The sequence below is a fragment of the Anabrus simplex genome, chromosome 3, assembly GCF_040414725.1.
Source record: "Anabrus simplex isolate iqAnaSimp1 chromosome 3, ASM4041472v1, whole genome shotgun sequence".
NCBI lineage: Eukaryota > Metazoa > Arthropoda > Insecta > Orthoptera > Tettigoniidae > Anabrus > Anabrus simplex.
In genome coordinates this window covers 522,431,750-522,455,792 of record NC_090267.1, presented here as the reverse complement: position 1 = coordinate 522,455,792, position 24,043 = coordinate 522,431,750, and the positions used below count along the sequence as shown (strand labels likewise).

Here is a 24,043-nt window from a genome sequence, read left to right as displayed (position 1 = left end):
TGAGCTCTTAATATTCATGCACCTAGATTTCCTTTCTCCAAAGGTTTCCTTGATTTTCCTGTATGCAGCATCTACCTTTCCCAGGACCATACAGCCTTCGACATCCTTGCACTTCTCCTTCAGCCATTCTTCCTTAGCTACCTTGCACTTTCTATCCACTTCATTCTTTAATCGCCTGTATTCTTTTCTGCCCTCTTCATTTCTAGCATTCTTGTATTTTCGTCGTTCATCAATCAGGTCTAGTATCTCCTGAGTTATCCACTGATTCTTAGTTGATCTTTTCTTCCTTCCTAACATTTCTTCAGCAGCCCTACTGACTTCATTTTTCGTGACTCTCCACTCTTCCTCTACTGTGTTTCCTTTGGCCTTTTCATTTAGTCCTTGTGCAACATGTTCCTTGTAACTATCCCTCACACTCTTTTCTTTCAACTTGTCTAGATCCCATCTTTTTGCATTCTTTCCTTTCTTCAATTTCTTCAACTTCAGATGGCATTTCATGACCAACAAGTTGTGGTCAGAATCCACGTCTGCTCCTGGGAAAGTTTTGCTATCCAACACCTGGTTTCTGAATCTCTGCCTAATCATAATGAAGTCTATTTGATACCTTCCAGTGTCTCCAGGTCTCGTCCACGTATACAGCCGTCGTTTGTGGTGTTTGAACCAAGTATTGGCGAGGACTAAATTATGGTCAGTGCAGAATTCAACCAGCCGACTTCCTCTTTCATTCCTTTGTCCCAATCCAAATTCTCCTACTGTGCTACCTTCTCTTCCTTGGCCTACCACTGCGTTCCACTCTCCCATCACAATTAGATTCTCGTCACCTTTGACATATTGTATTAAATCTGCTATCTCCTCATATATTCTTTCAATTTCTTCATCATCCGCTGAACTAGTAGGCATATAGACCTGCACTATTGTGGTGGGCATTGGTTTGGTGTCTATCTTGGCGACAATAATTCTTTCACTATGCTGGTCATAGTAGCTTATCCGCTGCCCTATTTTCTTATTCATTATTAAACCAACTCCTGCATTACCCCTGTTTGATTTCGTGTTGATAATTCGGTAGTCGCCTGACCAAAAATCCTGTTCTTCCTGCCAACGTACTTCACTTATACCAACTATATCTAACTTTAGCCTATCCATCTCCCTTTTCAGATTCTCTAACCTACCACAACGATTCAAACTTCTAACATTCCACGCTCCGACTCGCAGAATGTCAGTATCCATCTTCCTGATGATCGCCCCCTCTCGTGTAGTCCCCACCCGGAGATCCGAATGGGGGACTAGTTTACCTCCGGAATATTTTACCCGGGAGGAAGCCATCATCAGTACATCATTCATACAGAGAGAGCTGCATGTCCTCGGGAGGTGGTTACGGCTGTAGTTTCCCGTTGCTTTCAGCCGTGTAGCAGTATCAACACAGCTAAGCCATGTTGAGTATTATTACAAGGCCGTATCAGTCAATCATCTAGACTGCCGCCCTTGCAACTACCGAAAGGCTGCTACCCCCCTTTCATTTAAATTATAGACATGATATAGGCTTTTGGGCTTGTGTCACTACGATTTACTGAGTTTGTTTTTACAGCTCATTAGCGTGAAGATACAATAATTATATTTTATTAGAGTTAAATATTATTTCTCACTGTCTACAATGTATTCATGCCTGAGAGACATTGAGATTGTTTTAGAAGCCTTTCTCGAGGACAGTCGAGATTTTCTTCTGATGACGCGAGCACAGTTCTCTGCGAAACATGAAGAATTTCACCTTATTTTCTTGATACGACATAAGCCGTATGTCTATAATTACGGGCCATGAAAGCATCAATGGCAAGTCATTTAAAATGCTTAATTTAATACATTTTTATTGTTGAGCAACCATAATTATATTTAAGCTGTTCTGGTTGGTCGATTGGATAAAATTCTTTATTATTATCCCTTATGTTTTATCTTAACTAATTAAAATTCCTGGAGCATCCACTAAATACTGTTACTAATATACTGTAAATGTGTTCTGACCTACTTGTGTCACTAAGATTACTGAGGTTTTTTTATAGTTCTTTGTGAAGGTATAATAAATTTCTATTTCTTTAATTATATTTTATTAGAGTTAAGTATTATTTCTCATTGTCTACGACGTATTCATGTTTGACTTTGAGGTTGCTTCAACACGGTTTAATTTGTTTATTGTTTCTTCTATTTTATTTTCTACATATTTTAATGTGTAGTTTAATTCTTTTTATTTAAAATACATGTCGTGTTAAATTTATAAGTGTAGCACTAATTTCCCTTGCTTCCATACTTTTGTTATTTTTGTGATCCCAACCCCTTTAGCTATAGCTGGCGAGGGTTCAGATCCTGTACTGAACACAATCTAATATGTTAGACGTTTATTTCAGGTGCTTGCCTTCAAGTCTTGATTTCACGGTTGTACATTCTAAATGAAGTTCTTGTTTTAGTCTCCAGAACTGTGAGAATACCCACACACTTAACGACCACTGCAAGTCATGCAATTGTAACGTCCATACCGCCTTGTTCTTTAAGAACTTCAGTATTCAGTAAAACTGGAAACAAAATTTGTGGAGGATGTAAACAAAAGCAATGAGATATTTCCTACCTTCTGATGTAAGATCTTTCATAATACGAGAAATCTGCCTGGTGTCATACTTAACCTCTAATACAAAAAGTTATACATCATCTGTGGTTTGGTATATTCTGAATGAATGTATGTGTAGTACGCTAGACCGTGTTTGCTTTCTCAAATGTAGGTTAACCACAAACACAAGTTAAACAGACTCTCTACTCGTACCATACAACAAGGGACTAATATTTCACCTCATGAAGAAGTAAAGCACTGTTCCAGTAACACACATTACAATGATCAAATATGACTTAATGATTAAATATATGCCACATCATTGTACTAAAACAAAAGCGAGAAGTGTGGTTTAACTTATTCACTTAAAAAGAGAGATGTCACAAAACTCCCAAACCCAGCGATAACAAAACAGCGAATGAGCAACAGTCTTACTCACCAAGTGTAACTCTATCTGATCACAAATGGAATAGAACTCTTCCATATTCTTATCAAACCGAGGCATAGGAACATCCACACCCTTCCTGGAAATGCAACAGAAATTGTTACCGAGTGAGCATTTTGAACTGCAGGGAATCATTATTCTCAAAAAACTGTAGAAAGAAATAAACAGGTGACAAATGTACTTGGTTTACATAATACAACGAAAATAAATAACAGAAGAAACAAGAACTGTTGGCATGGAATAGGTGAGATCTCTCATGTTGGGATTATAGGCTAAATGCTAAAGGTTGGAGCTTTTATCCATTTTAATATGAAATACTACAATATGTGTAAAGGTGTCTAGCAATAAAGGAACATGACATTATCAATGATAGGTCAGACCAGGGTCAAGACATACACTGACAGGAACATGACATACACAATGACAGATCACACCAGCGTCAGGTCACACATTCACAAGAACATGACATAGACAATGACAGGTCAGACCAGGGTCAAGACACACACTGACAGGAACATGACATACACAATGACAGGTCAGACCAGGGTCAAGACACACACTGACAGGAACACGACATATACAATGACGGGTCAGACCAGGGTCAAGACACACACTGACAGGAACATGACATACACAATGACAGATCACACCAACGTCAGGTCACACATTCACAAGAACATGACATAGACAATGACAGGTCAGACAAGGGTCAAGTTACACATACTGGCAGGAACATGACATACACAATGACAGGTTGGACAGAGGTCAATCACACACAGACAGGAACATGACATACACAATGACAGGTCAGACCACGTTAAAGACACACACTGACAGGAACATGACATACACAATGACAGGTCAGACAATGGTCAATCACACACAGAGGAACATGACACAGTCAATGACAGGTCAGACCAGGGTCAAGACACACACTGACAGGAACACGACATACACAATGACAGGTCAGACCAGGGTCAAGACACACACTGACAGGAACACGACATACACAATGACGGGTCAGACCAGGGTCAAGACACACACAATGACAGGAACATGACATACACAATGACAGATCACACCAGCGTCAGGTCACACATTCACAAGAACATGACATAGACAATGACAGGTCAGACAAGGGTCAAGTTACACATACTGGCAGGAACATGACATACACAATGACAGGTTGGACAGAGGTCAATCACACACAGACAGGAACATGACATACACAATGACAGGTCAGACAAGGGTCTAGTTACACAGGAACATGACATACACAATGACAGATCAGACTGTATCGGGAGGTACACCTCATTTCCACACATTTAAAACAAGCGCTTAAGGAACGCTATCTCTTATAAAAATCTTGAAAAAGCTAGTGCGTGAAGTTGGGAAATTAATCGGAAGCTGTCACTCATAAATAACAGAGTAATGTGTTGTTTTGAAGTTGCCTAAACTGACTGGATTTATTTGTTTTGGTTTACGTCAAGAAGTTTGAACTTTACTCCATAGATGTCTTTGGTGTAAGGTGGAAGGAAGTTGTGTTTCGAGGTTTTCATAACTAAATCAATCTTCATTTAATTTGTTATTTCAAGATTTGCAACACTTCCTTCTCATTACATGTAACTAATCTCATGTTTGGACCCGTATTGAAATTTGCTATAATTTGCATACAAATTTGTATTTTTTATTTTTCTATACCATCTTTTCAATACAATTAATTTTGTGTTGTTAGAAATTCATATTGCTACAACACTACATTTAAAAAACATGTTTCGCTCGGTTTCGAGCATCCTAAGCCTTTGTAATTTATCTCAAGGTTAAGACTTATCATTGTTAATTTGCTTATAACTAGTTTGTACTTAATTATGATTCTAAAAACTAGGTGTTAAAATACGTGGACAAAGGCATTTGTAAACACAATGGACAGTTGAACAATTTAAAATGACAGTGCTAAAAGTGGGATATACATTGATTCTAATAACATTGACGTCCAAAACACAGTAATATCTTCATAATAATGAGATTTGGCTAAAATTCTCAAGTTCTTTGTTTTCTAAAAACAATTGTTAGTTGACGTATTGTATTACAATTTGAGTCGTAAATTCCTGACAACGCATAAAGACTCCACACGATACTCCAACATTTAATGCCCCGCCTACTGTTTCTTCCCCTAAGTTCCCTACTCGCCCTTCACAACAGCTTCTTCATACGTATACCACAAGGAGTAGAAACACGAAAGCAAGCAGTCACCGTAATGTAACCAGTACTGCGAGGCACTGTAGTAAGTCAAAGGGGTAAGTGCTACATACCAATACGATCACTGTGAAAGCACAATAACACACAACATTATCACGTAATTTCCTTTGTTACAGACGCACCATCATTTAAATATTGTGAAAAAAGAAAACACATCAACACCTCAGGATTCTTGGATTGATGTCCCTTTTCACTAAGCTCTAATATAAACAAACTACTTCCAATGTAAAATCTGCTTGTCAAATCAAGACTAGTTCAAGGAAACTACCAACAGTTGGATTTTACAGTTTACAACTAATAAATTACAGAAGCATGCCTCAAACCAACACATGAAGCAGAATATTTCCAACGCATTTAAGACTTTAAGCTTTACACACTACTGAGATTTAACAATTTATGACTCAAATTGTAATACAATAAGTCAACCAGCAATTGTTTTTAGAAAACAAAGAACTTGAGAATTTTAGCCAAATCTCATTATTATGAAGATATTACTGTGTTTTGGACGTCAATGTTATTAGAATCAATGTATATCCCACTTTTAGCACTGTCATTTTAAATTGTTCAACTGTCCATTGTGTTTACAAATGCCTTTGTCCACGTATTTTAACACCTAGTTTTTAGAATCATAATTAAGTACAAACTAGTTATAAGCAAATTAACAATGATAAGTCTTAACCTTGAGATAAATTACAAAGGCTGAGGATGCTGGAAACCAAGCGAAACATATTCCTTTTTAATGTAGTTTTGTAGCGATATGAATTTCTAACAACACAAAATTAATTATATTGAAAAGGTGGCATAGAAAAATTTTTAAAAAAATGTATGCAAACTTCCTTCTCATTCCGCCAGCTTTTGAATCTGACCAATAAGAAATTTTCTGTAATTATTTTTCAGCCAATAATAGGCTTCTTGTACCTTTTGAATTATCCAATAAAAATGAGAGGGTGTGTCCGGATTTAGTCCAGAACCCTCTCGAACCATCCCCTCGGGTATATAAGCTGGGGCTTTTCAAGCTACCTTGTCTTTGGATTGTCGACACTGAGTGCTTGTGTTAACACAGGAGGCGGGAAGTCTCATTCTTCGGCAGGCAGTACACCAGCCCAGGTAATGGCCACCAGTTTTATATCTCTGTAGCTATCTCCGCAGTCTTACACGAGGGGAAGGTTCTAATTTCTAACTATGTAAAAACCTGTTTTCTAAAATGTAAACTGTCTTTCGGCTAATGTAAAATTTCATAAAGACTTCAATTGTAAATCGGGGATAGAGAGTGTGTTACCCTCTTGAGTTTGCCTTCAATTTATCTTGAGGTGACTACGATTTTGTGACCATTTTTCTCCTCTAAATTACCAAGTAAATTGTTCTTCTAATCACCTCAGTAGTATGGGGTTAGCCTCTGCATCATAGGGCCACAAGCCCAAGTAGGGTTCTTAAACCCAGTTTTCAAGGAGTGCAAGTGTACGCCTCCATACATTTTGTATTTGGGCCAGTAATTTAACCTGTTCTTCTTTCCACGAAGGCCCAGTAGTTTGGGTAATATATACCCCTGTGTACAAAAATTGTAAATTGTAGGTTGTGTCCAGAGAGGCCAGAGATTGTAAGGTTTTGTGTAATGTTGCCTTGAGTAGGCTGTAAGAAATTGGCAGCCAGTCTCCTTTGTTGAATTCGGAGAGCTTGTAAACTCTTTCTGGTCTTGTGTAATATTGAGTGGGGCCTTTGGAAGGTCGTATTTGTAATCTTTGGAGCAAAGTGCTCTTGAATTGGGAGATTTCTATCCTCATCCAACTAAACTCAACATTTGTGATGTTCTAAACTTGTAAATTTGGAGCTGGAAGCTCAACACTTGTAATTTCCAACCCTTGGGTTTTGTATTAAACTGCTATTTGTACCTGTAACCTTGTTATTTCACTAATTGAAGTATTTGTTAAGTTTGAGATCTGAAAAGAAATATAACCTTTATTTAAAGTTTTAAATTAATTTTGATATCGTAGTTAGACCCATTCAAGCCCACACCTTCTTTCACCTCTCTCTGTTGCACGGATAACTCCGTAATAAGTGGTAGCAGAGCGTGGTTGAATGGGTCCAAATTAAGCCCTTTTTGACGGCTAAACACAGGATCAGTTCTGAACTCGAAGAATTTTCTCGGTTGCTGGGAATTTTCCAAATTATTAACTTTTTGGTCAATATGTCTGGTCCTCACGAAGTCCTCGCTCCCCGGTACTTGCGCAAGGAGGAATTGATTTATGAGCTACTCATTAGGAAGGTCCAATCTGGAGGCACGGTTGTGGCAGATATTGCCAAGCTCAAAGAGTCATTGGAATTTTCTATTTCCATCCCAGTCTTTGGGGAAAAAGAAAATGAATAGAGCTCTATCCCGCATCACTGACAATACCACCAAGCTAGCGTCTGTAGTGAGTTTTTTTGAAGTGAGCGATCCATCTGCTAACCAGACCTATTGTCTCTCAAATTAAAAGAGTATCATGCTAAAGAGGCTAGCAATTTGGTCAAACATCTGTCGGAAATGTCAAATAGAGTTAGTCAATTGTTGAATGGGGCAGCTGCTCCCAAAACAGACCAGATCCCTTTGATAAACTTGGCTACTGAGGAAGATCCTAATAAAACTATTGAAAGCCGAAAATCTGTTGCTACTCAACAAACATCTGCCCTATTGGAAACAGTCTGGTCATACAAGTCAAATTCCGCCTTTCTTTTTGAATAATGCTATGGTTGAGACTTCTCTATCTCCTATGCCGTCACCTATTATGTAACCTGGTTTCCATAGTTTGCCTCATCCATTGGCCAAGTTGCTGAAGGGCAAATCAAAATTTTCATCAACTCAACTAATGAAGACATTTCTTTCTTAAGATTCTTGGTAGAATTTCAAGACCATGCACTAGTGTTCTCCCTATCGCATTCCCAAATACTTCAAATTATGTATCCATATTCTGTAGGCGTCCTTTCGGACAAAATAGTTGAAGCTTCATCTCCAGGTTGCTTTAAATGTGGCTCATTTGCTCACCTCGCCAAGAATTGCACTAATGTCAATAGCACCCCCTCCTGTTCAACTTCTGGTGCTACCTCCGCTAAACCAAATAATTTTTCCCTTTTTTTCTATTTGCTTTACGTCGCATCGACACATATTGGTCTTATGGCGACGATGGGACAGGAAAGGCCTAGGAATGGGAAGGAAGCGGCTGTGGCCTTAATTAAGGTACAGCCCCAACATTTGCCTGGTGTGAAAATGGGAAACCACAGAAAGCCACCTTCAGGACTGCTGACAGTGGGGTTCGAACTCACTATCTCCAGGATGCGAGCTCCCAGCTGCGTGCTCCTAACCGCACGGCCAACTCACCCAGTAAAACAAATAATAGGAAATGACTAGTGTCATCGGCTGAGTCAGTATGTTCACCTTCCCGAGGCTCAGTCCCTGGCAAACCCAGTAAAAGTTCTGGTAAGGGTGAAGTTTCTTCTTATTCATCATTTGAAGGCCCCAGAGAATGCCTCGGAATTGCGGCAGAGGCCCCTGCATTTGTAGCATTCCTTAGAATTGAAGTAAATAATGAACCTGTCATCGCTCTATTAGACTCAGGAGTGTGTGTTCCATAATTTCAGAAGAATTGTACTCTAAATTAAAAACTGTTTGTAAGTTTCCGGACTATAGTTCCTCTTCTGTTAAATGTGTTTTGGCTAACTCATCTCCATTAGAAATTTTAGGTTTCATTTTTGCTAAAATTCGTAGGAAAGTGAAGTTATTTGTGGCTAAACACTTGTCTTGCCCTGTAATATTGGGGGCTGATTTCATGTCTTCTACATGTCTTGTGTTCGACATTCAGAGCAAGTCGTGCACCTTCAAATTTGCTAGTAACTGTAACATTCCTCTTTTAAAATGTAATTCTGCATCATATTCTTCTGTTTCGCCTACCCAGGGCGAGATGTTGTTAGATCTTAGACATTTACCTGAGGAGCAGCCTGAAAGTATTCGTAAGTTGTGTCAGTCCTTTTCTGATGTATTTTCTGATACTCTTTGTGTTACTGAGCATATCAAAAATAAGATTGAGGTTATGGATTCGATTCTAGTTAGGTTTCCATCTTATAGACTATCCCCACCTAAAATGAAGGCTTTTAAGGAAATCATCGTTCAGATGTTGAAGGACGGTATCATTCGACCTTCTAAGTCGGCGTTTTCATTGCCCATTTTTCTCGTGCCAAACCCGCAAGGTGGCTTCAGGCCGGTGATTGATTACAGGGCTTTGAACCGTAAGGTGGTGTTACAATCTGTGCTCCTTCCTGATCTTCACTATTGCTTTTCATGGTTTTGGAAGGCCAAGTTCTTTACCATCCTTGATCTTAAACAGGCGTACAACCAGATCCCTCTAGCTGAAGAATCGAAACATCTAACAGCTTTTGCCACAGATTGGAACTTGTACGAGTACGACCGTGTGCCTTTCGGGCTCCCCACGGGGGCAGCTGTTCTTACTAGACTGCTAGATAGGGTCTTACAAACTATCCACTTCACTGCCGTATCGATAATCTAATCAATATAAGAAAATATTTCCACCTAATTGATACCTTTCTTTTATTTTTCCTTTGGCAATTTATATAATATTATATATATATATATATAATATTATATAATATATAATCATTAAGAATAACAGGACATGTTTCAATCGTTTTGCGATCATCATCAACGCTAACCAGGCAGGAAATATCATGAACACCTATCTAAGACTAAAGGTGAAAATAGCAACAGTAAGCAAAAACATAGTGTTTCTTAAAGAATGTCTAAAAAACTACTTAATACGTAAATTTCTAAAAGGGATTCAAATGAAAAAAATTACACTCAGAATTTCAAACAGAAAATGGTTAACCGAACTTGGTTAAAAAGGGAGATAAAATTCATGTACAAAAAGAAACAATTTCCCAATCATGAATTATACTTAGTACACCTCACAGCTTCAGCCACCCTTTTACCGTTAAAATGGGACTTCTTCCTTAAACACAGTAGGGATAAAGTAGATAAGTTAATGGAAAAGAAACAAGAAACACTAAACAAGAAACTAGAGATCCTGAAAGAGGATAATGCGAAAAAAGGGAATAAGTTACAGTTTAAACCAAACTTTGATCAAAACAGATGCCCACCTCCAGTCGAAAACTTATCAGAAACAGTTTTCACAGATCAAGAATTACAAATATTAGGTAAAGGCCCAAATTATAATTGGCACAGCTCCAACAAAAGTAAGGAGCTGACCCTTACTTTAGCAAAAACCGAAGCAGCCATACAGATTCTCCCAGCCAAAGTACAGAACGACTTGAGATATGAAGCAAAGAAAAAAATTCCTTCCCTAATAAAAGGATTTCTTCTTTTGGGTATTCAGCCCGAGGGCTGGTTTGATCGTCTACAGCTCCACCAACAGCTGTCATAGATAGCCTAGGTGTCAATGAAGAGACATACTAGGGAAATGAGGAGTGAGGTAGTTTCCCGTTGCTTTCCTCACTGAGCCAGAAGTTACTATTGCATATCAGTCTGCCAAGCCCACTGAAATGCATGCACCAACCGACCCTATGAGTGATATTTTCACACCATTCATAAGAGGGTCTGGCTGCATAAGGAATGGCATTACTGGCACCTCGGTCACTTTCATATTGTCAAAGCCAAGGATGAGTCTGAGACAGGTTAATGAAAGTAACAAAATTTACCCTAGCCCATACCAGAAGACATAGTGCACTGTAAACACTACATCCTGCCAGCAAAGGCATAAACGGATTTAAGAAAAATAATGATAACACAAGGATAAACAATGAACTACAACACAAAATCGGGCAAAGAGACAAAGTCGTTACTAAAGCGGATAAGGGAGGAACTACAGTCATTTTAAACAAAACCAATTATATTGAGAAAACTGAAACCTTTTTCAATAATAATAAGTTCAAGGTCATAGATAAAGATCCCACTTCACAGATTCAAATACATTTGAAAGGAATACTCAAACGAACTCCTTTCCTTCTAAGTGAGCAGGAATCACAAAAGCTGGTAAATATGAACCCAGGACTGCCTATGGCAAGAGCCATGCCCAAGTTGCATAAAACAGGATATACCTATTAGACCAGTAATTAATTTCCACAAGAGCTCCACATATAAAACATCACAATGCTTTCATAAGTTTTTAACACAAAACTATGTTTTTCATTCTAACACTGCCGTAAAAAGTTCTAGTGACTTCTGTAAGACGATTAAGGACTTCAAACTCAAACCTACTCATGTTACTTGTTCATTTGATATGAAAGACATGTATACAAATATCCCCATGCAAAATACTATTAAGATCATAAAAACTAATTTATTAGAACACAAACAGATCAGCATACACGAAATAGAAGAGTTCATGACAATCCTTAAATTCGTACTTAACCAGAACTACTTTTTATTTAACAACAAGATGTACCAACAAGAAGGCCTCCCCATGGGAGCACCAGCCTAAGGCATATTAGCTGATATATACTTGGATCACTTGGAACATTCCTGTATTGTACACGACGTTAAAGGGCTTGATTTGTGGATACACTATGTAGATGATACATATGCTATAATTAATAAGGATCTCAATGATAATCTTAGTATTTGGAATGTCTTGAACACCTTAGATCCTAATATACAGTTTAATATTGAAGAAGAGAAAAATGGTTCAATTAACTTTTTAGACGTTGCAACAACTAGAAAAGGGAACCAATTTTACTTTGGAATACATACGAAGCCTACATTTACTCCAACCATGATTCATAATAACTCTCTACAACCCGACTAACAGAAAAAATCTGCGTATTATAGCTTTATTAACTGGGCCTTCGAAGTTCCGTTAACCAACAAGGAGAGAAATAAAAAACTTGCTTTCATCCGACAACAGGCCTTGATTAATGGCTTCAGTCTTAAAATTATTAACAGGTTCATGTAACAAACAAATTTAATAAAACAGTCAGAGAAAACAGAAAGGTATGTGAGGTTCACCTACAACAATCCTAACATTTACGTAATTACCAATATTTTACAGAAATACGACATCAAGCTAGCACTAGGCACAGGTTTTTCAAGCACAACATGGTTAATAACAACAAAGAAAAATGTTTCCAGGATTCAGGAATTTACAAGTTGATTTGCAACCACCGCAAGGCCACATCTGTAGGGAAATGAAGTAACAAGAACACGTCAATGCGGAAAAATATAGGTTTTCCGCAATGGGAGTACTTAAGAAAGAGACAGGTCATAAATTTACAGATATCAAACAAGACCTTATAATTATTAATAGAATAAATAAAGGTAGACTGATGAATATTTTACAAAATATTCACATTTTCCTGGATAAGTTAATTAATAAGGACAAGAACTTAAATGAGATGAATGAACAAAGAAATCCCTTATACGAACATATACTGAGATACATAGATTTATTAAGTAGGAATCAAACACGCCCAGCAATTGTAACAAGCAAGCACGAGGGCCCTACATCACAGACAGAAGCCACCTCCTCACGGACAACACGTCCTCGCTTCCCCTCCACCCTCCGAATCAACCTGGCATACAAACCACATCACACCGCTATTACACCTGGTCAAGGACAGTTGAATCAGACCCACACCCGTAATTATGGGAAGTAAAGGAAGTGAATTGGACAGGGGTAAGTTCAAAATTTCTCAATCATTATTCTAAATAATTTCCTTAGACAACACTTCCCCAGGCAATTTTAACTAATAGACGCATATTTCTTTCTGCCGGTTACAGATCGTACTACAAGCTATCCAACCTGATATGTTTATGAATACCATTCTTAATTCAACCAACACCGGATACACCCTTTCCACTTAGAAAAGGATAAACAAGAGGATCAGCCTTTTTTAGTACAGTACAAAGTGACGAGGAAGAAAACTAGAAGTCAAGTAAAGAAGAAGCATATTTCAGCAAAAAACATTTCTTCAGGATCACAACACCAAATTTTTTTTAGTTTTTTAAACAAGTGATTTTATTAAGCCTTCGGGACCTAAAGTGATACCAAAGACATTTTAGCTCATAGATAGTATTTTAATTCATTTTAATGTTTAACGTCCTTCACAACCGCCCCCCCCCCCCCCCCCCAACCCATACGTCCTTTACTAACATTAGTTTTTAAAGTCAACAAAGATTTAACTATGTGATTGCTTTAAATTGTTTTATCTAAGCTTTTGCATATGCAGCTGATGATGATCACAAAGCGATCAAAACATGCCCTGATGATTTTATAAATTGCCAAAGGCTAATAAAAGAAAGGTATCGATTAGGTGGAAATATTTCCTTATATTGATTAGATAGGGTCTTCTCGGACAGCAAATTTGAATATCTATATCACTACCTCGATAACGTCGTCGTATTTTCTGAGACCTTTGAAGAACACCTAGATCATCTAAAGGAAGTACTCAATCGACTTCGTAAGGCTGGGTTGACTGTGAATTTAACTAAGGTAGCTATTGCTAAACCTTCCATGTCGTTCTTAGGGCATATTGTGCCACCCGATGGTGTTTCCACTGATCATTCTAGAACTCAGGCTATCCGTTATTTCAAACCTCCTACGGACATCAAAGGCACAGCCAGGTTTATAGGCATGGTGAATTTTTTCAGGAAATTTATTCCTAACTTCGCTAACAGAGCGGCGCCCTTGAATTTACTCCCTACGAAAGCCGTCAAATTTGAATGAGGGCCGTCTCTGCAAACCGCTTTTGAAGATCTGAAATTAGCTCTTTGTACACCCCTGTATTAGCCATCCCAGATTTCTCTAAGAAATTCATTGTTCAAACAGATGCCTCATCATCGGTGGAAGCCGCTGTCCTTCAGGAAACGGAACTCGAAAGGTAACCCATCGCCTATGCTTCTAGGACCTTATCGGCTCAAGAGGCCAAATATTCCATCTATATACTTGAGGGTTTGGCAGTTTTGTTTGCACTAGAGAAGTTCCGCCTCTATCTGGAACATGTCAAATTCGACCTAGAAACAGCTAGCCAAGCCTTAAGTTGGGTGTTAGGTAGGCCTCGTCATACTGGTCATATAGCCCGCTGGGCCATCAGGATATCTGCTTTCCAATTTGATGTGAGGCACAGTAGAGGATATGAAAATGTAGTTGCGGATGGACTACGCCGCATGTTTTCTCATGAAGTGGAGAAGACCGTACAGGAAGATAGTCCTTCTCTTCCCATGCCCATACCTTTGGGTATCAATGTTATTCTAACTGATGCCCCTATGTTATTTCGGAATATTGAAAAATATCAACGAGAAGATCCTGTGCTGGCTCCAATAATGGAAACCCTGTCCCCTGGGGAACATGTCGTCCCTTATGTGTCGAGAAACGCGGTTTTGTGTTGCCCTTTGAGGCATGATCAAAAGATGAAAGTAGTCGTTCCAGCTGTGCTTGTGCCTATGATCTTCAAGTACTATCATGAGATCCCATTACGGGGGGCATTTAGGCACCTTCAAAACTTGGAAAAAGATCCAAGAGATGTTCATTTGGAAAGGTATGGACGATGAAATTAGAGAAATGATTAAAGCTTGTAAATGTTGCTAGCTTAGTAAGCCCACCTTGTCCACTAAGCTAGGGCTCTTGTCATCGCATCAAGCGTCCTGCCCCATGGAATGTCTATATATAGACTACGTCGGACCTTTCCCACACTCCAAGGGGAACATAAATAAATTTATTCTGGTGTGTGTAGACGGTTTCACGAGATTTTCTTGGTTATCTTCGACTAAGCTGGCTCAGTCTACTCTTTCTTGTTTAAATATTATATTTGCTTCTTTTGGTCCCTTGTCAATACATAGTTTCTGATAATACTAAGGCATTCATATATAACTTATTCCGCAAATTCTGTTTTCACCTGCCTATCTCACACGTAACAACTTCAGCTTATTACCCTCAATCGTCTCTGGCTGAACGGGTCAATCATCTCCGTAATCTACAATCTTCATTTCCGTATTGACGAATTACACAATTAGAAATAGGAAAGGATTTCCACCTACCAATACTTATTTATTGCACTTATTATGCTACAGGACCGGTTTCGACCCCTTACATAGGGTCATCTTCAGCTGAACCATACATTCATATCTATGTCATGAAGCTATGATTAAGATTACATTGTCTAGGGAATGCCATATGATAATAAACATTTGGTCACATCCAAACGGGGCATGTCGAAACGGGAACTGGCGTGTATGTCACTATGTGCAACAATGCAATTGTATGTCTAAAATGATATGTTTTAGGTCTTAAAATTAGTTTATAAAACACATCTCTACTTAAACCTAACTTATCTATATATATATTATAAGAGTTTTGTCTGTACATTGCTCATAATTTGAAAAGAATGGTATTTCTGCACCGGTCATGTCCATAGTAACAACGAAATACAACTTTTACTTTTCCGTAATTTCTGTCTGTCTGTCTGTCTGTATGTATGTATGTATGTATGTATGTATGTACACGCATCACGAGAAAACAGCTGAAGAGAATTTAATGAAAATTGGTATGTGAAGTCGGGGGGTTGAGCCACTACAATCTAGGCTTTAAATAATTTTACTCACGCTGAGTGAAATGGTAGTTTAGGGGAAGGCCTAAAATGTAATTCTCAAATATTTATATTATTAGTGGTCCTATCGATAAATACTACATAACGTAAGTTATATAGAATTAAATTTCCCATCAGTTATGTCATACTTTGTTACCATACCGGCTTTGATAAAACAGATATTTATGAATTTGTACTTTTGTTGCCAAGTCCATATCAACGCCGAGCCACGAGAAAATGGGTTAACAGAATTTAATGAAAGTCGGTATATAGAGTCGGGGAATAAGGAACTGCAGTCTAAGTTATAAACAATTTTATTCACCCTGGATGAAATTGTAGTTTAGAGGAAGGTGCCTAAAATTTAATTTTTAAATACCTATGTCATTGGTTCTATCTAAAAGTACTACATAACAAAAGTTATAGAGAATACAATTTCTGACCATTTATGTTTTATTCAGTTTTACCGTATAACGACAATGATAAGAGTGGTATTTCAGAGTCGGAAGAAAATTAAATGCGAAGGCCTACAATATTGAAAGCGCATAACATTAATCAACAATAACATTACATTGACCATTGTTTGTTGTGATGTTCTTTGTCTTTTATGCTGCCGCTCAACTCAGAGAGATGGGATTACTGCTGCGTGCTGAGTATAACAGCCTAACTGAATACTGGCGGGAAATAGCTGGGGAATTGCAGAACTTTCTTCTTTAGCATGCCATTCCTCTGGTTCATCATAGTATTCCAGCTATTCGACCTCTACTCTGACGTGCTGGTTTGAATGAGCAGTGTGCATACTTAAGGCAGGGGCTGTAGTAGTAGTAGTAGTAGTAGTAGTAGTAGTAGTAGTAGTAGTAGTAGTAGTAGTAAAATGACCTGGTCTAGAACTACAATTTAGGCTTATTCCAAATTATAGCACCACAATTCACTAAACTCAAAATTCAACCCTGAAAAGTGCTGTTTCTTAAGAAAAGCTTCTTCTTCTCCACTTTTATTAAATTCTACATTCATTTTATTCCAAATTAGCAATGAAGAGGGGGGGGGGATTCTCCTCTGGCTTGGAGGAAAAATTTACCTCCAAGTCAGATAGATTTTTCCGCTGCCCGTGTAATGAACTGAGATTTTCTGACTTATCGGGTACTCCTAGGAAACAGATTAGTAAAAGGGCATAGTTTTTGCCCTGGGATTCTCCACTATTCGACACCCCCACCCAGCTGAAGGGAGACGAAGTGTGCTCACGGATCACGGCTGTCTGTGGCTTGGTCATTCCAACTCTCGAGCTTTGGACTATTAGATTGGCAGCGTAGTACCTTTTTTTTTTCTATGGGCTTTACGTCGCACCGACACAGATAGGTCTTATGGCGACGATGGGATAGGAAAGGCCTAGGAGTTGGAAGGAAGCGGCCGTGGCCTTAAGTAAGGTACAGCCCCAGCATTTGCCTGGTGTGAAAATGGGAAACCACGGAAAACCATTTTCAGGGCTGCCGATAGTGGGATTCGAACCTACTATCTCCCGGATGCAAGCTCACAGCCGCACGCCTCTACGCGCACGGCCAACTCGCCCGGTCAGCGTAGTACCATTCGTTAAAAGTGAGAAAATGTGTGGTTTTTTATTTTATCAAGTATTTGATATGAAAGCATTGCTTTTAATCGTGCCATTCCTACTGACGTCATTGTAATGACCTAAGTTCATTTGAGTTGGGAAAACTACTAAGACAGTCTTTCTGAGGATGTAAAAAGGCAGGTAGAGAGTGAGTGTCTGCCATTATAATGAAAAATTCCCAACCTGATTGTGACTGATGGTAGGCAAGGGGGCCTACTATTACAATGAAAATTCCCTAACCCAGTCTTCATATGATAAAGGACGTTGGTGACTTCCTCGTCGCATTTCTAGAGTAACGTTAAGTGCTATACAATTTAATACAATCTTACTCACAACATGTACACTACCTAACCTAGAATTCTGTGTACAATGTAGAATTCCGTAGCGAAGCACGGGTACATCAGCTAGTATATATATAGATATATATAAGATGAATACAATATATATAGGAACACTTCATGCACATGAACGTTCGTGTCTTGTGTGTTGTTCAATTCATCGGTTGACTTCTGTGTTCAAGTCTTATTTACATAGTTGTGCACTTGGTTGCTGTTCCTGGAGTTTAAATGATATGATTTGCTTGTAAAATTGTCACGTTATATGAATAAAAGATTTTGTGTTCATGTACATACATAGAATAAAACACTTACCAATTTAAAAAAAGGGTGCCAGACGTATGGATAGAATTAGGCTAAAATATGTTCAGCTCTGCTGTGTGTTGAATCTGTTGCTTTATGTTAAAATCGAATCATGTTGTCCTGTAACGTCCATAAAATTTGAGTGACATTGATAGCTGCAGTCGCTTAAGTGCGGCCAGTATCCAGTATTCGGGAGATAGTACGTTCGAACCCCATTGTTGGCAGCCCTGAAAATGGTTTTCCGTGGTTTCCCATTTTCACACCAGGCAAATGCTGGGGCTGTACCTTAATTAAGGCCACGGCCACTTCCTTCCCACTCCTAGCCCTTCCCTGTCCCACCGTCACCATAAGACCTATCTGTGTCGGTGTGACGTAAAGCAAGTAGCAAAAAAAAAAAAGTAGAAAAAATGGGTTCAAAGTAGTGGCTCCTTTCCCATTTGTAGCTGTGCAGTGATGTTATATTATCTGTGGAAGATAAGATTGAGCTATGAGTGATATTTATGTTGGAGGAATGTCTGAGGGTTGTGTGTGCTAATTTGAATATGTACTTACTGTTGTTGGTGTGGCCGAGTCGTGTTTGATATGCGAGCTTGTTGTGTACTGCTTCGTGTTCTTCTTGGGCTCATACTAGCTGCTGTGACGGGAAGGGAGAGTTGCTGTTGTGGGGGTGGAGCTAGGTGTGTTGTTTGATGTTTCTCTGTCGCGTGTCGTGTTCTGTTTATTGATTATCTTAAGGTAAGAGTTTTTTAGGACGGGGATAACTGTAGTTAGTTTTCTCTGTAATTTCATTTATGTTGTAATTTGGATTGGTATACTGATCTAGAGTGATGTAAAATTCTTCTGTTATGTTGAGCAGGGGGCCTTTGGGGTTTATGTTCAGGATTTGCATATCGTTCTCAATGTTTGTGAAGCTGTGTTTATAGTCTTCGACATGTTGGCCTATTGGGAAAAAATTGTGTTTTACCGCGTTTATGTGTTCATTATATCGGGTTAGGAAGTTTTTACCGGTGCGTCCGACATAGCTTGTATCACAGTTATTGCATTTGATACGGTATACCCCTGAGTGGTTGTATTTGTTGTTGCTGTTGACTGTCCTGACGTGTATGATGTTGGTACTGTTGTGTGTAGTTTTAAATGCTATTCTTAAGTTATGTTTTTTAAAAACATTAGTTATGGGGTATATGTGTACATTATTGAAGGTGAATAGTGCGTAATCTTTCTTGGATTTGTCTGCTTTTGTTAATTTGGTTTTGGGTTGGTATTTTATTTTGTGAATGATTTTGTTGACCATTTCTTTCTTGTATCCATTGTTTTTAGCTATGTCATGAATCAGTTGTAATTCTTTGTTTAAATCTTCTTTTGTTAATAGTATATTGAATGCTCTGTGTATCATGCAGTAGTAAACTGCTTTTTTGTGTGTGTTGGGGTGAACGGAATCTATTTTGATTGTATTTGAGGTATGCGTGGGTTTTCTGAATATTTTGTAAGAAAGGTAGTCTTCATGTCTGGTTATTGATATGTCCAAGTAGTTCAGATTGCGATTGTTTTCTGTTTCCGTGGTAAATTTTATATGAGGGTCTATTGTGTTGAGTTTATCTAATATATTGGTTTCATTTGTGGATCTATTGTCGATTATGACGAATATATCATCAACAAATTTACACCAAAAAAATACATTGTCTATTTTACTAAATGATGTGTGCTGTAAATGGTCTACGTAAATTTCGGCGAGTATACCAGAGGCGGGAGATACCATCGGTTTTTATATTGTGTTTGCGGAGGACAGTTTTGGCACCGAAACTAAAATTGCTCACAGTCTGAGTAAAACCAAAGACAAATTGTCCCCACTTGTACATCCTGGGGTATACGAAATTCCCTGTACGTGCCGTAAAGTATACATCGACTAAACATGCTGGTCCATTGGTACCCGTATCAAAGAACATGAATGTAATAATCGTCTCAACCAACCTGACAAATCGGCACGCTCTATCGTCGGCTCATGATGTCATGTTCCAAGATACTCGAGCTCTTACCCACACTAGACACTACAGGTCCAGGATTATACAGGAAGCTGTGGAAATACGTAGAAATCCTAAGAATTTCAACAGGGACACCAGCTATCAATTAAGTAATACCTGGTTGCCAGCCATTAAGAATTTACGTAGGTAGTTCCCTTCCCCGCCCCTTCACTATTGTTATTTCATCTCTGTGTTTTTCCAAATTCGTACGTTTCTCGTCGCCAGATGTTTCATTCCAGGCTTATGTCTATGTCTTACACCTGTCATATGTTACGCAAACACGTTAAGTGAACCGTTTAGTCTGACTGTGATGGTTCGGTCAGCTTCTGCTTCGAACGCTAGCATTGTGCCACGTCCTGGGGTCCATCTGGTGATGAATGAACATATCATTTCCACTTCTATTTCTATTATAACGTTCCAAATTCAAAAGTGTCATTTTTTAAGAAGCCTTTCTCGTGGACAGTCGAGAATTCTTCTGAGGACGGAGAACACAGTTTTCTGCAAAACATTAAGAATTTCACCTTATTTTCTTGACAAGGCACAAGCGCAAAAGCCTATACAATATCATGTCTATAAGTACGCACCATGAAAGCATTAATGGCGACAAGGGATATTGTTTGTACCTTGATAACTGATGTACTAGCCCGACATTGGCAGATAAGCTTTGTGAAAGGAAAAGTGATGTTGTAGGGACCATGAGGACTAGTACTGTAGAAAGGAGTTTCCAGACTTTGTGAAGAAGGCAAAATTACAGAAGGGCAAAAGAGTTTCAGGTTATCGAAAGAAACAGATGATAATGAAGTGGAAAGATAAGCGTGATATCACTCTTGTAAGCACTCTCTATGATGATTCCATGGAGAAGATGAACTTGAGAAAGGGAGTTATTGAGAAACCAATGGTAGCCCTGGACTATAATAAGAATATGGGACGGGTAGATAGGAATGACAGTCAACTTCAGAACTATAAAAGTGCTTGGGAACGTCTCAAAAAGTATTACCAAAAGATGTTCCGATACTTGATTGATATGGTTGCCTAAATGCCTACGTCCTCTACAAGAAACAAGGCGGGAAAGTTCAGAGACTCAATTTCCAATTGACACTTGGTGAGATATTGTCATCATCTGGAGGGGTGGTGCAGCCAACAATGGGTCGACCTTCTAAATCACCATCTGTCCTCCACAGAGAACTCTATAAGCCAGTCTGCCATAGCAGAACATTTCTACAGTACAGACCATGAAATCCTCTTTGACCAGGCGAAGGTCATCGCGCCTGTAAAATAATTCTATGCTCGTCTTGTGAGGGAAGCCATAGAGATAGAGCTACGCCCAAATAACATCAACAGGGAAGACGGCTTCAAGTTATCAAATACATGGAGACCTGTACTGCAGAAATACATGCATAACACCATGGCACAGCAGGACGCACTCAAACTGTCGACAGAGGGCGGTGCATCAATAACTTCCCTCCCAACCACCACAACACAGCGCCACGATCCTTGAGTCCAGTTAGTAGGGTAGGCCGTGGATGGTACGGGCATGACTTCCACGTTCCTTCAGATAATTTCTTTGCTCACTGTCGGAGGCAAAACTTCACATGCCCTGATGAAGGCCAATGTAATTTGGCAGAAAGCTTGGCTTTATTATTAATAAATATATATACAGTGGCTTTAATCCAGTTCATTTACTTCTTTCTGTTAAAGGTTATATTTCTTTTCAGATCTCAAAACTTAACAAAATTCTAACTTAGTGAAGGAAAACCAATGTATCAGATACAATGACAATTTTGATACCAGAATAGAAAACCCCAGAATAGGGAATTTAACAGCTTTGGGCTTCAAGTTCTGAGTTGCAAGCTACAAATTAACAATGATGCCAAAGTTGTGTTTAGTTAAATAGGCAAGGAGAGAAATCTCCCCAAAACCCAAATTATCCAGAGCACTTGCTCCCACCTTCCCAAGGCGCCACTTACTATTACACAAATTTTACCAAGGAGACTGAGCTCCCAAATCCATACAGCCTTACAATCTCTGGCCTCTCGAGGCACAATTCATTTAATACAGGGGTTACTACTGGGCCTTTGTGAAAAAGAAGAAAAGGTTAACGTTACTGGCCCAAGATCAAAATGTATGGAGGCGTACATTTGCGCTCCCTGAAAACCAGGATTTTAAAAACCCTACTTGGGCTCGTGGCCTGATGATATAGAGGCTAATCCCAAGCTACTGAGGTGATTAGAAGGAAGGTTTATTAATGCTTTACAGAAGGAGAAACAGTTACAAAATCGTAGTCACCTCAAGATAAATTGAAGGGGAACTCGAGCGGTAACGCACTCTCTATCCCCCATTTACAGTGAAACACTCCTGTCTTAACACAAACACTCAGTAAGTCGACGATCAATAAGACAAGGTACCTTGAAAAGGCGCAACTTATATACCCAAGGGCATGTTTCGAGAAGGCTCTGGACTAAATCCAGACACACCGTCTCATTCCTAATGGTCAAGTCACACAATGAAAGGAACATGACATACACAATGACAGGTCAGACAAAGGTCAATTTGCACAATGACAGGAACATGATATACACAATGACAGGTCAGACAGCGGTCAAGACACACACCGACAGGAACATGACACACACAATGACAGATCAGACAAAGATCAAATCACATACTGGCAGGAACATGACACACACAATGACATATCAGACAAAGGTCAAGTCACATACTGGCAGGAACATGACACACACAATGACAGGTCAGACAAAGGTCAAGTCACATACTGGCAGGAACATGACATACACAATGACAGATCAGACAAAGGTCAAGTCACATACTGGCAGGAACATGACACACACAATGACAGATCAGACAAAGGTCAAGTCACATACTGGCAGGAACATGACACACACAATGACAGATCAGACAAAGGTCAAGTCACATACTGGCAGGAACATGACACACACAATGACAGATCAGACAAAGGTCAAGTCACATACTGGCAGGAACATGACATACACAATGACAGGCTAGACAAAGGTCAAGTTGCACAATGACAAGAAGATGACATACGCAATGACAGATCACACAAGGGTCAAGTTGCACAATGACAGGAACATGACATACACAATGACAGGTCACACAATGATCATGTCACACACACACAGGAACATGACATACACAATGACAGGTCAGACAAAGATCAAGTCATATACTGGCAGGAACATGACACACACAATGACAGGCCAGACAAAGGTCAAGTCACACAGTGACAGGAACATGACATACACTATGACAGGTCACACAATGATCATGTCACCCACAGACAGGAACATGACATACACAATGACAGGTCAGACAAAGGTCAAGTCACGCAATGACAGGTCAACAATGGTCAAGTTGCACAAAGACAGGTACATGACATACACAATGACAGGTCAGACAAAGATCAAGTCATATACTGGCAGGAACATGACACACACAATGACAGGTCAAAGATCAAGTCATATACTGGCAGGAACAAGACACACACAAAGACAGGCCAGACAAAAGTCAAGTCACACAGTGACAGGAACATGACATACACAATGACAGGCCAGGCAAAGGTCAAGTTGCACAATGACAGGAAGATGATATACACAATGACAGGTCAGACAAAGGTCAAGTCGCATAATGACGGGCCAGGCAAAGGTCAAGTTGCACAATGACAGGAACATAACACACAATGACAAGTCAGACAAAGATCAAGTCATATACTGCCAGGAATATGACACACACAATGACAGGCCAGACAAAGATCAAGTCATATACTGGCAGGAACATGACATACACAATGACAGGTCAGACAAAATCAAGTCATATACTGGCAGGAACATGATACACACAATGACAGGCCAGACAAAGGTCAAGTCACAC

At 39.1% G+C, this 24,043-nt stretch overlaps 1 protein-coding gene across 1 annotated transcript in view; it reads right to left on the bottom strand.

Annotated features, from left to right (window-relative positions):
• Positions 1–24,043, bottom strand: part of ix (intersex) — a 93,353-nt gene that overhangs the window by 27,442 nt on the left and 41,868 nt on the right. The window contains exon 3 of the mRNA XM_067143691.2: positions 3,033–3,117. Coding sequence (XP_066999792.2) covers positions 3,033–3,117 — 85 coding nt within the window. The remainder of the gene's footprint in view (positions 1–3,032; positions 3,118–24,043) is intronic.